Raw genomic sequence first — 16,789 nt, forward strand, 5'->3', positions numbered from 1 at the left:
TGGGTGGTAGTGATGGTCAAGCAACAGGAATCCACTTCGCCAGCCTGAGGGAGGGAACCCTCGGGCTGGTGGGCGTCTTCCTGGACTACACAGCCAGCAGCATTTCCTTCAGCCAGATCCCACATCCACGTGTTCGCCAGCTTCTCTTCCCCCAGTTCCCTTCAACCTGTCTTTAACTTTGGGGCACGTGATGAAGGGAAGAACAAGGCTCTCTGATCATCAGTCCGGTCAGTGACCAGAGACTCACTGACTGCCCACCACTGGACCTCCATTCTGGCCCCTGGTCTCGTATCTTGCATTCATGTGCTCAGAAGCCATTAACGGAGTCAGCTGACAGAGGGGATGTAATGACTGACTAATAAAATAACGTCAGGCTGTGGTGGTGTATGCCTGGGCGGCTGAGGCAGGGTGCTACCTGTGAGGACCACGGTTTGTGTCTAGCCTGGTGGACTTCAGTCACTCTGACTGTGGTCCAGCCTCCACACAAACAAACAAAGTAATACTAGTACCTGTATCAGTTACAACTCTGATTGCTGTAATAAAAGCAACTGGGGGAGGATGCATTCATTCTGACTTGTAGTTCAAGGGTCTGCATCGTGGCAGAGCAGCCACAATGGCAGAAGGTCATGTGTGCATCAACCATCAAGAGGCAGCGAGGGAGGAACTTCCAAAGCCCATCTCTCTTCTGTTATGCAGTTCAGGGCTTGAACCCAGGGAATGCTGCCACCTATACTTACCAGGCGGCTCTTCCCACCTACTCAAGACACTCTCACAGATGTGCCCAGGGGCTTGTCCCATGAGTGACTCGAAATCCTGTCCAGTTGGCAACATTAGCCATCACAGTACGCACGAAGCATCAGAATCCCAAAAGAGGTACTGGAATTCTGGCAATGCCATCAGAAGAGGAAGTGCATGGCTATTGCATAATCCTGCAGAATCAGAACTCTCAGATGTTCCTGAGACAGAAGCCGCCACTTCATTTTCCCTCCCCAGGCCACGAAAACGTCCATCATACTGTCTGCCCTGGTCTTGAGGACACTAAAACCTACAGAAAATAAATAGAAGCAGGTTCCAAGAGGGGCACTCTCTCCCCATTTCTTTTGTCCTCGCTCTTAACGAAGCACCGCTCTGGTTTGAAAGGCACCACCACACTTAGCTCTCTATATCATGTATTATATCTCCAATGCTCTCCCTCTTGCTTGGAGGCCCAATTGTAGCCTTGAGACCCTTATATTCTAATAAACCTGACACCTGAAGGGAATCATGTATCAGCTTCCTTTCAGGCAGACCCTGCCATTCTTATCATTAAAAATACTGTTTTGTAAATTGCTTTTTAATTTATTCTATTTATTGCTTGTGTTGTATATTACCACATTAACATATAATGATTCGACCATGGCTATGAAGACAGGCTGCATGTATATGTATTTTACTGGGTAACTATTACATTTGCGCGTGTGGCTTTCTGTGTATACAGTTGTACATGTCCATGTGTGTTACATGTGGAGAGCAGAGATCAGCCTCAGGGAATTCCTCAGATGCTGTCTTTGTTTGTTTGTTTTGGTTTTTTGCACAGGGTCCTTCACTGGCCTGAGACTGGCTAAGTAGAACAGGAAAGCTGGCCTTCCAGCTCCAGGGAGTCCTCCTATCTGTTCCTCCCCAGCATTGGGATTATGCCTGGCTTTCACACAGGAATTCGTGCACACACACACACTCACATTTTCTCCTGCCCACTCATTTTTGTATGGTAACTTTTACGTATAAGCAGATACCTTCCAAAAAATTTTGCAGCCACACAGTTTTCATACACAGTTTTCATACTCCATTTTAAATGAGTTGACTATTGTTAGTGTTGACATGCTTAAAAATAATTAAAAAAAAAAAAAAACTTGGCTAACCTCTACACTGTCGTATTTTTTTATGGCCAGAGGCTGGCATTTCATTCGTGGCGGTAGCGGGGATGCGGCCTAGCCCTCACGTGGTGGTACTGTATTTTTGCCTGTTCTATCCCAATTGTTAGAGTACTCAGACCTGATGATAATGTCCACAGGCCCACAATGATGGCCAAAGAGACTTAATATGGAGACAGACGCTCCCTAAGGACCCTTTGCTCTGTAATGCCCGGAATCTGTGTGTCTGCAGGTGACGTAAGAATAGAACGAACAGCTAGCTCCCTTTGCGCCTGTAAAATCCTGCCTATCGCTATGGAAAAGGGATGAAATGGTCTTTTATTATCATGCAGCAAGAAGGAAGAAACAACGGAGGGAAATAAAACAGTTTTCATGCCCCGCTGTGGAGTCCATGGATCATTGTAATAACCACCTTTCTGATGTCCACCTTAAAACTCTTCCCAGGGCATGCTGGGCTCCAAGGGTCCTTCTGCTGGCCTTAACAATAAGTTAGTTTAATCTAAATTTGAAATGAGCCTGAGTCTTGGTTTCTCCCTGTGGATTTAAACGACACAACCGAGGAATAAGGGAATCTGTGCCCACAGATTATCCTAACCCTCATCAGTAATTCACCAGGAATAAACTGAGCACATAAAGAGTGAAGTTTTCCCTGCACTCAGGAGGCAGAAGGCCATTAGTTCCAGGTCAAAAAGGATCTCAAATCTGTGAGAGGGCAAAAATGGAGAATTGGAAACTCTCTTTAAAAAAAAACAAAAAACAATCCAGAGGTTAGTAACCTGGAACCTAAGCACGGCCCAGCACACAGGTACCGTTGAAACCTCAGGGCAAGCCACACTATCCCTGAACACTCCCAGGGCGCAGAACCAGGAGGTCCTGGACCTCAGGGATGCTGCAAAGGAAACTGAGATGGACCACATACGGCCGACTTCCCGCAGCACCTCCGCTGGTCCCCATCCCCCGAATTCCTGCCTCCTGGTGGTCTCCCAGTAACAGTCTGGAGGGAACTACGTTTCCCGGTGAGTACTGGACACTAGAATGACCGATCACAGCGGTATGCGCGCAGGCCAGGGAGGTCCAGAACTAGCTTCCTGCTTCTCGCCTCCCAAGTGAGCCACAGAGAGGAGTTTCCGGCTCCCGTGGTCCCTAAGAGCTCCATCAGCCAGCCTTCAACCTCACCTTTTCCTCACCTGAGCGCTTGCTCTGAGTGAGAGAGCAGGCTTCCACACCGGAAGTGGCTCCCCGGATGTGGCCTTACAGAGGCACAAACATCCGGCCTCCCAGATGCACTGGGTTTCTATGTTCTCTCAACCTGAAGGCATCAAGTTCCAGATGGTGGCTAACAGACTTTGAGGGCACCCAGCAGGACGAGACGAGAAATCGGCCTCTCCGGCCTGGCTTTCTGGGTCTTTTCCAGAACCTAGTCTTAACGCCAGACGCTGAGAGTGCGGAAGGCTGAGGGCGGTGAGGATGAACAGCCAGGCTGGGGCTGCTGATGGTGGATGAGCATCATTCATTACTGAGATGCTAGAGCAATTAGGGTACCACGTGCGCCCCCAAAGAGTGCGACGGTTGACCCTAGGCAGATGAGTATGAGTCTGACCTAGTGGGCCCTAGGCAGATGTCTCCTGCCTCTCATCAGCGTGAACAGTCAACCGTGTACTCGAGGACATCTTCGGTGACCTTTCCTGAGTGGGAACACAACGCTGATCCTGGGTTTCCTGTCTTTCAGCCCATTTCTCTTTATGAGATCTTGAATTAAATTACGACTTCTTTACTGGGTTTCCACTTAATATTTTTTGTTTGTTTTTTCTAAGACAAGGTCTCTCTGTAGAGTTGGCAGGCCTTAAGCTCACAGAGATCCGCCTGCCTCTGCCTCCCAAGTGCTGGGCCATTATTGTGTGGCTATTGCACTTAATTTTTTCAAGGAAGGTGGCTCTTAACCACCTTCAAGCCATCATTGCTCTCTTCTGTTTGACCCAGGGTGTCTCTTTCAGAGTATCCTAGGAATCTTTCCTTTCAATTATGACTTCCCACTCTAGCTAGCTGTCTTACCTTACTGGTTCAGACCTAAAATGCCCACTGCACCTAACTTGTGTATTGGAGTGTAATCAGACCTTGCCCTATAGGGTAATTCTTGTAGGTAATTCTTAGTTTCTCTGTCTGCATCCTGGCTATCTGATGGATTTCCTTCAGTAAAAGAGGTGGCTTCCGAAGCTGCCAGAAAGGGGTGTGATGTTTTGTTGTTGTTAACAATTATGATTGGTTATATTACAAAAGTGGTTCCATTATCCACCAAGGCAAAGCAGTCCTTTGTACTGAGAGTTCCTCCAGACTCCAAGCTGAGCCTTTGAGGTGGCACTAGTAAAGCCCAAGACCATCCACATCTTGACCAAGCCGTTCACTCAACCACGTTAGAAAGTCTTGGAGCCCTTAGTCATTGTTAGGATATGAGTTCAAGCCTTCAGAACACTGATGAGAAGCATGTGCTTGTTTCACAAGAAAGGAGGCTGGTTCTGGTGAGTAAGGGAGACTCCACCTTAGCCGTGATTTCAAGTGGATATTGAAGAAGGAGTCCTGGCTAGGGATGTAGCTTCCATTGCTTGCCAGCCGTGCACAAAGCTCTGGGCTTCATTCCCTAGCACTGCTTGAGAGGTGAAGGTGGAGGATCAGAAATGTGTAATGTCAGCAGGTCGTGCTGGCATATGCCTGAAATTCCAGCACTCTGGGAGGCAGAGGCAGGCAGATCTCTGGGTTCAAGGCCAGCGTGGTCTACAGAGTGAGTCCAGGACAGCCAAGGCTACACAGAGAAACCCTGTCTCAAAAAAACCAAAAAATAAAAAATGTGCAATGCCTCAGAGTGTTCAGTGTACTTTTTTGTATTATCTAACTTTACCCTGCACTCTGAGTGGATGGATTTGTTTTTGTTTGTTTGCGACAGGGCTTCTCCATGTAACTCTGGCTGTCCTGACTGTAAGGCTGGTGGCACACACCCGAAGCAACCTGCTGCCCCAAGCCCACTGCAACGGATGCCCCAAGCTGAGGCAATCCCAAGCCGTGGCCATCGCAATCCATCCCAAGGCGTGGGGCAGCCCACCAAGCCATCCTGTTGCCGCAAAGCTGTGATGACCCGCTGCTTCCGCTCCACCCTCGCAGCAGCAGGGAATCCAAACGGTCACTGCACCCCTCAAATATGTGGGAGCTGTCCACGATACCGACAACCCTTCCTGCTTCAGCCTACCACCTTCACAGGGGACTCTGTACATTTTGGACACTTTGTATACTTTATAACCCGTCAAGGCAGAAAAGTGACCAGACCTCCGCCTGAGGAAGCTCCAGCAGCCTACTTCCGATCACCCCTGAGACCTTTGTAACTGTCCTCTCCAGCCTGTAGAAACGGTTCTTCTCCAAACCACCATCTTGCACTTCCTCCTGGTTCCCATAGGCTTGCAGCCATATCATGATGCAAAAAAACGCATTCAGTCCAACCTCAGAACTCTGTCTATCACAGTTTCAACACCGAGACTCATGGAAAGCTCTTCACTGTAACCCCCATAAAGTCAAAATAAAAAAGCAGATCACATACTTCCAACATACAGTGGAAGTAGGTTAGACTATAAATTACCATTCCAAAAGGGAGGAAATGGAGCATAATGAGGAAATGCTGGACCAAAGCAGTACCAAAACCCAGCAGGACAAACTCCAAATTCCACAGCTCCATGTCCAATGTCAAAACACTCTTCCGATCTTCAACTCCTTTGAGCTTTGCTGACTGTTAACACACTTCTCTCTCTCGGGCTGATTCCACACCTGGTCTGCAGCTGTTCTCTCAGGATGATCCCATGACTCTGGCATCTCCAGCATCTTGGGGCCTCCAACACAATTCAGGCTTTCCCCTCATAGCTTCATGCAGGGACAACCCAGACACCCTCCTTAGCCATGGAGGGAGATCCTACAGCCCCTTTCTTGTATCGTCGAGTCTAAAGCCAGAACTGTGCGGTCAAAGCTTCCAACTCGTGCTGAAGCTGGGACTTGCCTGTCCTCTCAGTTGTAGCAGCTTTCGTTTGCTGATGGTTCCCTTTACTGCTTAAGCTTTCTTCTAATCCCTTCTCACAAGCCAGAAGCTTAACTAGGTGGGGACTTGTCCTTGAGGTTACTACTCTTTGCCCCATTTAACATGCAACTTTTCTTTAAACTTTTTATCTCCTTGAGCACTGGTCTTAGCTCCATTACACTTTCTGGGTGTTTTGTTTTATTTCTCTTTGTCCAGTATAGGAATATTTTATAGGAACGATAAGACAAAAGGTAGATTACTAAATATACTCCTCAACTTAAGGCTTTATTTTATTCTCAAATAAGGTTGTTTTCAACTCACTGGGATAGGATTTTGTGTATTGGTGCAAAAATAAGTATTTTTGATACATTGCTATAAATTTTGGTATGTTGATACAAATTTAAGGTTTACTTCCAATGCTTTTAAAACTGTTATTGCAAACTGTTTACGATATTAGGTAAATGCAAGTTAATTGTTAATCAACTCATGGTCATGTCAGACACTAATTTATCACAAAAATATACATCCTAGGTTTAACAGATAGATATGATTCTGTAGATAGATAGATTATATAAAGATAAGTCTTCAAAAACCTCAGAGACCTACAGAACATGGCATTTAAAATGTTTTTATTATTTTAAGAATTCTGTGACAATGAGACATCATCTCCTGGCAGCACCCAGCCCACCTCAAAGATGATGATGAGCATCAAGGAACCTCCATATGGATTTGGCTCAAATGTGGCAAACAAGCCATCTGGACAAAGAAAATGCCCATTGCTTTACCACAGACAGGTTTCTGCCTAAAATGGACAAGCTTAAATGCAGGCCAAGTCAACTGCCAAACTCTGCTGAGACAGGCTAAGCAAATCCTAAATAGTTCCTGCTTCACATATATGTCTGTCAAAGGTACTGGGCCAGAAGGCTAAAGATGATGCTCCAGTGTTATAGAGAGTTTTGGATGGTTGTTCAGGCAGTAAATTGTTTCTGTCAATTTTTATTTTGGGGGAGGCTGCTAACATGCATTTCCTATTTACTCAAGTAATTAATTTTATTTCTTCTCAAGTTTCTGATAGGCTTAAAGACCAGATAGTCATAGTTTTACAATTAGCTTAGTTGCTTGGGAATTTTAAAAAAAGATATTTTAGGTCTAGACTAATATTTTTTATGTTTTGTATGTTGATATATGCAAACTATAATAAAATAACTTAGGTTCAAAACCTTAGATCCTCAGAGATGAGAGATATTTTCTTCAAGATTGCCAAATACATTTAGATTAGACATATTAGACATAATATATATAGTCTTGCCTATTAGTTTTTATAATTGTTTCATAATTGTTCTTACTGTATTAAAAATGGCCTTTTTATTTAGACAGAAAAGAAAAGTTGTTGGAGGTTGGTCTGATGCTTGTATTTTGATGATAATTACTGGCCCTTAAGATCTTGTTTTTGCCTGGATAAACTCATCCTAATAATGCCTAAGACATTATTCCTGATTGGTTGATTAAAAGGCCTAAAACCTGGGCAGGGCAGAATGGGGTGGGCATGGCTAAGGTTCCTGAGTTTAGGGTTCAGGAGAATCATGGGAGACAGAAAGGCAGGAAGAGAGGAGGTAGGAGGACACCACAATGGGTCAGCATAGAGAAGAAACCCTGTGGGCTGGAGAAGGACTCTGAGGATGACGGGGGTGGAGAAAACACCAAGATGAAAATATAACCAAGTATTTATAAGATTATGGATGGAAGGTATCCCATGGAATGGTTAAGGAAGATGGCATGGGATTTGGGCTGGGAGGCTATTGAGATAGTGTATTGAAATATCTTCCCAGACCAAGGTAAATAAAGCGATTATAAAATCTAACAAGTGTCTGTGTCTTATTAATTGTGACAGTGGATTAAATAATACTGCCATAATTATATAGCAAATAATAACATTATTTAGCCCAACACCATTTTATTTACAACAGGAGTCTAGCTTGTTTCTTTCATTAGAGATCTGCATAAGAGTGCTCACTAATAACTACAGGACACAGTCAATGTCTTGAAATCTCCTCTGCCAACACAACTAATCCAAAACTCTTCAATTTAGCTTCAGGCAGATTTTTTAAGACAGGGGCAAGAAGCAGCTATATCCTTTGTCAAAAATCTCAAAAGTGGTCTCTAAATATTCTTCCCCTCTGAAACTTCTTGAGCTGGACCCCACAGTCCAAATTGCCCTCAGCCCTGTTTTTATGCTCCTACTAAGAGGTCTGTTTAGGCCCCACTTAAAGCATTCAGACTCTTTTCCGGTCCAAAGTCCTTCCTAATCCTCTGACAAACAGCATAGTCAGGCCTTTCACAGTGATACTGCACTCCCTTGTACCAACTTCTGTCTTCGTCACTGTTCTATTGATGGGAAGAGACACCATGACCAAGGCAATTGGTCTTGGTGTATATAAGCTATAAAAGCCTTATAAAAGAAGGCTTTTAATTAGAAGCTTCCTGACATTTTCAGAAGTTTAGTCCATTATCATCATGGTGGGGACCATGGCAGCATGCAGGCAGGCAGGAGATGGAGCGGTAGCTGAGAGCTGTATCCAAATCTGTCAGCAGAGAAAGTCTAGGCCTGGTGTAGGTTTTTGGAATCAAATCCCACCTCCCCAGTGACACTTCCTTAAACAAGACAACTTATACTCCAACAAGACCACACCTCCTAGTTCTTATAATCCTTTCAAATAGTGCCACTCCCTGGTGACTGAGCATTCAAATATATGAGCCTCTGAGGGCCATTGTCACTCAAACCACCACACACAAAATATATTTTTAAAAACCTAATATGATAAAAAAAGAAAAATCTTATAATTATTTTCATAGTTACTGAAAGAAGATAATTCAAAATCCCTTCTTCTTCATAAGAATATTCAATAAGTAATGTTTTTAATCCCTTCAACCAATATTAAAGTGGTTTGTTTGTTTGTTTTTTCTGTGTTTGGGATCAGACCCAGTACGTGGTCAACAATTACTTTATCACTGAGCTACAGCTACTGATTTAAAAAAAAAAAAATCCCTTAAAGGAAAAGTCATGTATCCCAGGCTGGCCTGGAACTTACAGCCTCTGTCCTGAGTGCTGGAGTTACAGGTAGTGTGTCAGCCACTACACCCAGTTTCTGTCATGCTGGAGATCAAACGCAGGCCTTTGTCCATGCTAGGCAGTCATTCTACCAACTGACCTTTATCAGCAGCCCTTAATACCCCTTTAATGGACGACATCCCCACTAAAGTTGAGATCGCAGTGAGAACTCCCACTAGCACTACTATTTAGCATTTTGTCTCAGAATTTAGCCAGTGCAGGTAAATGAGTAAGAAATCAGATGCATTAGCATTTAAGAGAAAAACTCCATTTTTATGTACGATGTAATCATATAGCTGAAAAAGTTTACAGCATGTCTGAACACAGAGAGCTTTGAGTAAGGTAATGGGATCTAAAACTGATAAGCGGAAAGTAGCTTTCATATATGCAAACAGATTTGCCAATCAAAAGGGACAATAAAAACTCCACTAAAATAGTAACATCAAACTAAATCTCACTAGTTTATTAAATGTCTAGGAATAAACTTTTAGTACATGGAAAATTTGAAAGGATAAAAAAGTTGTTCTGACTAAATTAAAAAATATTTTTTTTTTTAAAATGAAGACAAGATTATCAGAAGGCTATTTCTTCCTGGATTGATTTCTTTCCTACATCTCTTAAGTGCTGGGATTATTGGCATGCCCCACCATGCTAGGCTAAGGCAGCTAAGGCAGCTGATGACTGCCTACAAGCACTCTATCAACAGCTGTATCCTCAGTCCCTTGATACTCAAGAACTGGTGGCAGAAAACAAAAACAGATGGTAACTTACCGCCATCAGTTCTGGTTGAAAACAGAACAGAAATCTGACATTTATTAAACCTATTAAATAAGTTTTATACAGACGTCAGAAGAAAATGGAATTAAGAGGAGTAAATATTAGAAAAGAAGGAAAACAAAAGTATCATTTATGCTTTAAAAAACTAAATAGGTACATTTTGGGGGGTTTTGGGTGGTGGTGGTAGGTTTGTGTTTGTTTAGAGACAAGCTCTTACTGTCATCCCTGGATGGCTTGGAACTAGCTATACAGATCAGGATGGCCACAAACTCAGAGATCCACTTGCCTTTGCCTTCAAGTGCTAGGATTAAAATGTGAGCCACCATGCTCAGCTACACCTTATTTTTTGAGGCAGGGTCTCTCACTAAATGTGGTACTTGCTGTTCCTGTTTGGCTGGCTGGCTGGCCAGTGAGCACTCTGTCTGCATCCTACCTCTGTGGTGTACAGGCTTGCACCACCATGCTTGGCTTTATACAGGTGCTGAAATTTAAACTCAGGTCCTCATGCTAACCTAGCAAACCCTGTACCCACTGAGCCGTCTCCCTAGACCAAGACTCCATTGTGAAGTATAAGCTAAATACAGGAAAGCCTACATATTATAAAAGCTTAAGTTTTCACAAAAGGTACATTTTTAACTACCATTCAAGATTCCTGTGCTGAGCACCTCTGGAATTATCTAGTGTCACATTCTGGTCATCACACCTCTTGAAGAAAAGCACTTGAATTTTAATGCAATAATTTTATTGTATCTGTGACGGAAATCTCTTTAGTTAGCCAAATACATGCCTGGATGTGCTATGCCTTCTTGAATGTCGGTCATTTGAACTGTTTCTAGCTTTGCCTTGCGTAGAATATTGTAGTGTTACTCAGTGTTTTAGCCGAGCAGTGTGCAGCACAAGTCTGCAAGCAGTTCATCTTCCGATTACCTCCTTACTAGACCCGGATGATTAGGACTGCTGCCCTGCAACTCCTCACGCTCAGGCCGTGCTCTGCAGAGAAAGTCCGTAAGAAATTGTTTGTAATTTGTGCCTATTATCGAATAACATGAAAGCTTTCAGTCCTCTTTTTTTTTTTTTTTTTTTTTTCAGAAGAGGGGTAGGAAGATCTATTAGCATTTTCCCGTGTTCAACAAGAATGGAAGAAGAGTTTCTGAGATTTCAGACTTTAACATCATGCTTGATTAGTTTATTGTTTTTTCTTTGTACAGGCTCTCGTTATTATGTAGCCCTTGCTGGCCTGGAGCTTGCTGTGTAGAGCAGACTGGCCTCAAATTCATAGGTCTGCCTGTTTCAGTTCTACGTGCTGAGGTTAAAGGCTTGTGTCTCCATACCCAACCACTTTTTGTTGTTTGTTTGTTTAGTTTGTTTTGTTTTTCAAGACAAGGTTTTGCTATCTGGCCCTGGCTGGGTGGGACTCACTGTGTAGACCAGGCTGGACTTGAAATGAACAGCATTCCTCTTGCCTGTGTCTCCAAAACGCTGGGATTACAGGTGTCCATCATCATAGCTTATCAACATAGTTCATTATATCATAAAAAATCCTGACTTTTCCTGGCCTATGGAGTCATAACTCTCACCAATGTAACACTTGCTGTTTCCACAGTCAATAAGAGTAATCTCAGGGATAAAGATCTTCAGAAACAGGCTGTTCCTGGATTTCTGAGCAACCTCCAGCTTGCCAAGAAGAAAGAATAAATACACCCATTCCACAGCAGAAGAAATTGAGAAGCCTGCTGGTTACAACTGAAAATAATGCTGCACTCAAAATATGCGAACATTAACACTCCCACACTTTTCTGAGGCAAGAAGAGGTCATTCATGTGTTCCATGTCAGAAGCAGCTTCATGAAAGCCTTTTGCTGCAAGATATTTGATCACACTGCGAACAAATTTTGTTTGCTAGAAAAACCTGTTTCTAGCTGTGGTGTGGTCAACCCTAGCACAGGCCTTTATGCAAGAGCTTTCTGCTTGAATATTATAAACAGGATTACATAAAGTCAACCAACAGGTCAAGAGGCAGAACAAGCAAACGGTTGACAGGGAGTGAACATAGACAAAAAAAAACAGATAGTAAGAGGAAGTCAGGAGGACAGACAGAGAGAGAAGGAGAAGGGAGGTACATTCAGGAGGGGCTTTTGAGACAGCATGGAGAAGAATTCCTTTTTGGGATGTCAGCTACAGAGGAAGGTCAGCTGGGTACTTTTCTCTATCTCTCTGAGCTAGCAGGTTTTCACCCCAGCGTCTGGCTCCCGAGTCTTCATTGGTAGAAACAAACGATTGAGATTTAAAAAAAAAAAAAAAAATCAGGAATCTGACCTTATTTCCCACCAGATGACACTCACCGGCGGGAAGCCCTGGGACTGTAGCCGCTGTGGAAAGGCTTCGATCATAAAACACTCCTTAATAAGCACAAGTGAGTGCATACAGGGGGAAACCCTATTCCAGTGCTCAGCGTGGGAAAAGCTTCCATCAGTCGCCATGAAGGAATCATTTAAGTGTCCAGAATGTGGGAAAACCTTACTCCAAAATGAATAAATAGTCCTGCATCTGCAGAGTCCACGAGGCTAAGAGACCATACAGTTGAAGAAAAAAAAATAAAGTGGGAGATTTGGTCTTGAGAAGTCACTCAGTTTATAAAACCCAGGAGCAAAAATGAGATCGGGAAAGGTTCTGCCTTTGCCTGAAAAGTTTTATAAAGAATTATGAATCCCTAATGTTTTGAGATTAAAGAACACTTCCAAATAAATGGTCCAAAGAAAGAATGTCATGTGAACAAAATGTTAAAACATTGCAAAAAATGAAAATAAAATTTAACTTACTAAAATTTGCAAGCTAACCAGTGGTGACGGGGGCTGTGCCCTCCAATGCACATCTGCGCAGAGAGCTCTGAAAACAATGCTTTAGCTCTCCATGTCTACAACAAAATACCTGAGAAAATTTAAAGAGGAACGGTTTGTTTTGACTCAGGGTTCAAGGGCTCAGTTCACACTTGCTTGACCTCGTTGCTTTGGATCTATAGAAGCTCCATACATTAAGGCAGGCATGTGTGGTGTGGGGTCTGTTTACCTCATGGGAGCCCAAAAACTCCTTAACAATCTGCTTATGACCTGACATCTTTGCACTAAGCCTCGCCCCCCACACGAACCTGAAACCCATGTATCAGAAATCACTGAGTAAGCATTACCAGTAATCCCGTTGACCTTAAGAGAATGATGAAAGGGAGCTGGAGAGATAGTTTGGTGGTTAAAAGCCTGGCTGTTATTGCAGAGGACACAATTTGGTTCCCAGTGCCCCTCCCACCCCACCCCCTGGGGCTAACTCCAGTTCCAGAGGACACAGCGCTCTCATCTGGTCTCCTCAGGAACTGCACATGCGTGCAGGCAGAACCCCCACAGACGTTTTTAAAGAATGATAAGGGAATGCTATGAACAAATCTGCTCACAAATTGGAAAACCTAGGTGATACAGACTAGTTCTTTTAAAGACATAATCTATATTCTTACCAAGGAAGAAATGGTCTGAATAGATGTGATCACCTTGCCAGGTTGGGTCTTGTCATCAGACATGCTCATATCAATGACTCTGTGGTGACAAAGGAAGCACAGGAGCTGGGTGGGCACAGTTCGGAATGTTTCTGATGAACACAGAGAATTTCATAGAGCAGCCTCAGCCAGAAAAGTCTCTCAGATTGTGACATCACAAGACAAAAGACTATTATAGAAAGACCTCTGGGAACATAAACAATATTGTCCTAACCACAAAATGACACACACACCCTGTGCTCCAAGCTGACAATTGACATAACAAGGTAATGCATCTTGGCCAGTTAGAGCTCAAGCTTTCTTCTTTTCTTCTTGATGAGCCAATCACAGCATCCTGAAAAAGAGCATCTCATCTGAAGCAACACTCAGGCCCCAGTCCCTTTCCAACATCACCCAAAGAAAACTCAGCTTATCCTAACTTCCTTTCCAGCAGCTTCCAACTGAGACACCTCACTGGCTCCACACGTGTGCATTCTCCCCTCTTGTGATCAGAACTGAAGTGTAGGTGTGTCTTCGGCGTCTTTTGGCAGGAGGGCACTCACGGGGGGGAACAGAGAGGCTGGACTGAAGCGCTTTTATTGCGTAGGAGAGATAGCTCGGCAGCCACTTGCTGTTCTTCCAGAGGACCCAAACTTGGTTTCCAGGACTCACATCGGATGATCCGCAGACACCTGTAATGCCAGCTCTAGAGAATCCTCTTCTGGTCTCTCTGGACCCCACACACATGTCGCACACACATTTTGAATCTTTAAAAAAAGAATCTTTATATTTATTTTGACATGGCTAGGGACCAAGCCTGGGCCTTGTACATGCTAGGCAAGCACTCTACCGCTGAGCTGCACCCTGAGCCTCTCTCCACCTTTCACCTCTTTAGTCTATAACATGGATTTTATTCTCTCAAGAGAAACAGTATATGCTTTCCTAACAAAATCAAAATGCTAAGTTTCACACAGTAGAATAAAAATATGATTTTCGTATCCTTATTTAGTAGACAAAAATTTCATGGAGAGCATTTTCCCTAAAGCTCTTTTCATGTCCCCGTTCCTCAGGCTGTAGATTAAGGGGTTCAGCATGGGGGTCACCACGGTGTACAGCACAGCAGATGCCATGTCCTTCACAGATGAGTGAGAGGATGAGGGGTTGAAGTACAGGGATATGATGGTGCCATAGAAGAGGCAGACCACAGCCAGGTGGGAGCCGCAGGTGGAGAAGGCTTTCCACCTTCCCCTCGGGGACGAGACCCTCAGGACGGCGCCAGCAATCAGGACATAAGAGACGAGGATGCAGACAAATGGGGCTATCATTATCAGCCCTGCGCCGTAAAGAATCACCAGCACGTTGAGGCGTGTGTCAGAGCAGGAGAGCTTCAGCAAGGGAGTCACATCACAGAAGAAGTGGGGGATGATGTTGTCTGCACAGAACGAGAGTCGAGCCATGAGCAGCGTGTGTAACAGGGCATTCAGGATGGCTACCACCCAGGACCCAACAACAAGGAGGGCACAAAGCTGATGGGTCATTCTTGCTGTGTAGTGTAAGGGGTGGCAAACGGCCACATACCGGTCATAGGCCATCACAGCCAGCAAGAAATTGTCCATGTCAGCAAACACACAGAGAAAATAAATCTGCGTGAGACAGCCAGAGAAGGAAATGGCCTGACTCCCGAGGATGTGGTTGGCCAGGACCTTGGGGACAGTGGTGGAGGAGAAGCAGACGTCCACGAAGGACAGGTTGCTGAGGAAGAAGTACATGGGGGTGTGCAGGCGGGAGTCTGTGCCGATGGCCAGGACGATGAGCAGGTTTCCCAGGATGGTGGCCAGGTACATGATGAGGAAGAGCAGGAACAGGAGCTGCTGCTGCTGGGGCTGCGTGGAGAGGCCCAGGAGGAGGAACTCGGAGACGCTGGACTGGTTGGTGCCTCTCATGAGTGTGAGCCCAGCTACAAAGAAGAGGGACAGAGATCAGAATGCAGTCTCCAGGTTTGGATGCTATGACAAGGTTCACATTAAGCCTGCATTAGTTTTTCTGAATTAGGATCCACTCACTTGACAAATCCCCATTTTACATGGTCCTGGCTCCCCAGGTTCACCCTTTTGGTTTTATTCAATACAACATAAAAGCACCCATGCACATACACAGCACACTTCTCTGCAGTCACATGTGCCTCTGGTCACATTTCCAGTCTTTCTCCCACTCCTTAGAAGCTCAAAGAAAAAGAGAAGCAGCCAGCTATTTTGCCAGCCTCAAGCTCCAACTGTAGATGGACTTGTGACTCCTGTTGCTGCTCGCTCTTTGTGAGAGAGTGAGCAGCACTTGATGCGAAAGAAACATTATCATCTCTACTACTCTGAAAACAGCTGGACAGGACAGTTCTCTTATTTTCACCTTGGAGATGCTGGGTAATAGTGTTCTTTATTCCAAGGACTGGAGAGTCTCGGGAATACAGGAAGGTTCTGAGACAGTGAAGAGTGGCTGATAACTGACCTAGCCCTCTGTGTTGGGAGGAGGTTGGGAAAGTTGGGTATTTATTGCAGCATCCAATCCCACTGGGTGTAGATTCCCTAAGCATCTCGTTAAAGAACAGCAGAACACTTTCTATGGCACCTAGCTCCTGGTCCCTGTTGACCAACAATGATGGAGCATATAATTTAAGCTCTCAGTCAGAACTTGGGGGATGAAGCAATCAGTGCGGAGACAAGTCCCAGAAAAAATTCCCCGAGAGCTTTATCAATACAGCGATCCGAGCCTGTGGACTTGAAGAATCGGCCCAGATTATTCTCCCTCCTAGCAGAGACACTGGAGACACTGCCCTACCTGGGTGGGTGTTCTCGTCTTTGCATTTGGTCACTTGGCACGTGGGGTTTGTGTCACGTCTGCTTAGAGGCAGCCCAGGGGGTAACTGGCGTTGCAGGGTCAGGCTTGGTTCTGTCAAACATTTGGTGTAAAGTACAGCGGGGGAAGAGCAAGCCGGAAGAGTACATAGTCCACCGTGACGGAAGGCGATCCATGCTCAGATAACAGATTTCTCTGGGATGTCTTCCCAGCTCACAGTGACTCGTCCATTTCTGAAACTGTGGAGACTCTGGAGTGCTGCTTTAGTAGCTTCGTTTACTATCCCCAGAGAGGACTCATGATAGGACTTAAGTTTCTTCAGTTTCACACCAGTTTCAGGTAATCTGGGATCAGGTGTCCCCTGTTAGTCTCCTCGGCATGTACATGGTGTACATGCATGTATATGCACGCAAAGCACAAGCAAAATAAGTCCTATAAAAAAGAGAAAAAATGGTAATGGCTATGCAGTCTGGGCTACTTAGGCACCTCTCTCACACACACAAAACCAATGCTGCTATAATAATAATAATAATAATAATAATAATAATAATAATAATAATAATAATAATAATA

At 44.4% G+C, this 16,789-nt stretch overlaps 1 protein-coding gene across 1 annotated transcript; it reads right to left on the reverse strand.

Moving 5' to 3' along the window:
* Positions 1–14,367: 14,367 nt before the first annotated feature.
* LOC129674567 (olfactory receptor 1361-like) lies at positions 14,368–16,216 on the reverse strand. The gene is made up of 2 exons (XM_055604637.1): positions 16,199–16,216; positions 14,368–15,323 (listed from the first exon to the last, which is right to left on the reverse strand). The coding sequence occupies exon 2, from the start codon at positions 15,307–15,309 to the stop codon at positions 14,368–14,370; it is 942 nt and encodes a 313-aa protein (XP_055460612.1). The 5' UTR covers positions 15,310–15,323; positions 16,199–16,216.
* Positions 16,217–16,789: the final 573 nt, after the last annotated feature.

Source organism: Psammomys obesus, unplaced genomic scaffold, assembly GCF_907164565.1.
Source record: "Psammomys obesus unplaced genomic scaffold, mPsaObe1.curated_primary_1811, whole genome shotgun sequence".
Classification (NCBI taxonomy): domain Eukaryota; kingdom Metazoa; phylum Chordata; class Mammalia; order Rodentia; family Muridae; genus Psammomys; species Psammomys obesus.

Excerpts from the sequence above, each read along its gene's own strand:
- LOC129674567 (XM_055604637.1), bottom strand. The coding sequence starts at position 15,309 with ATGAGAGGCACCAACCAGTCCAGCGTCTCCGAGTTCCTCCTCCTGGGC.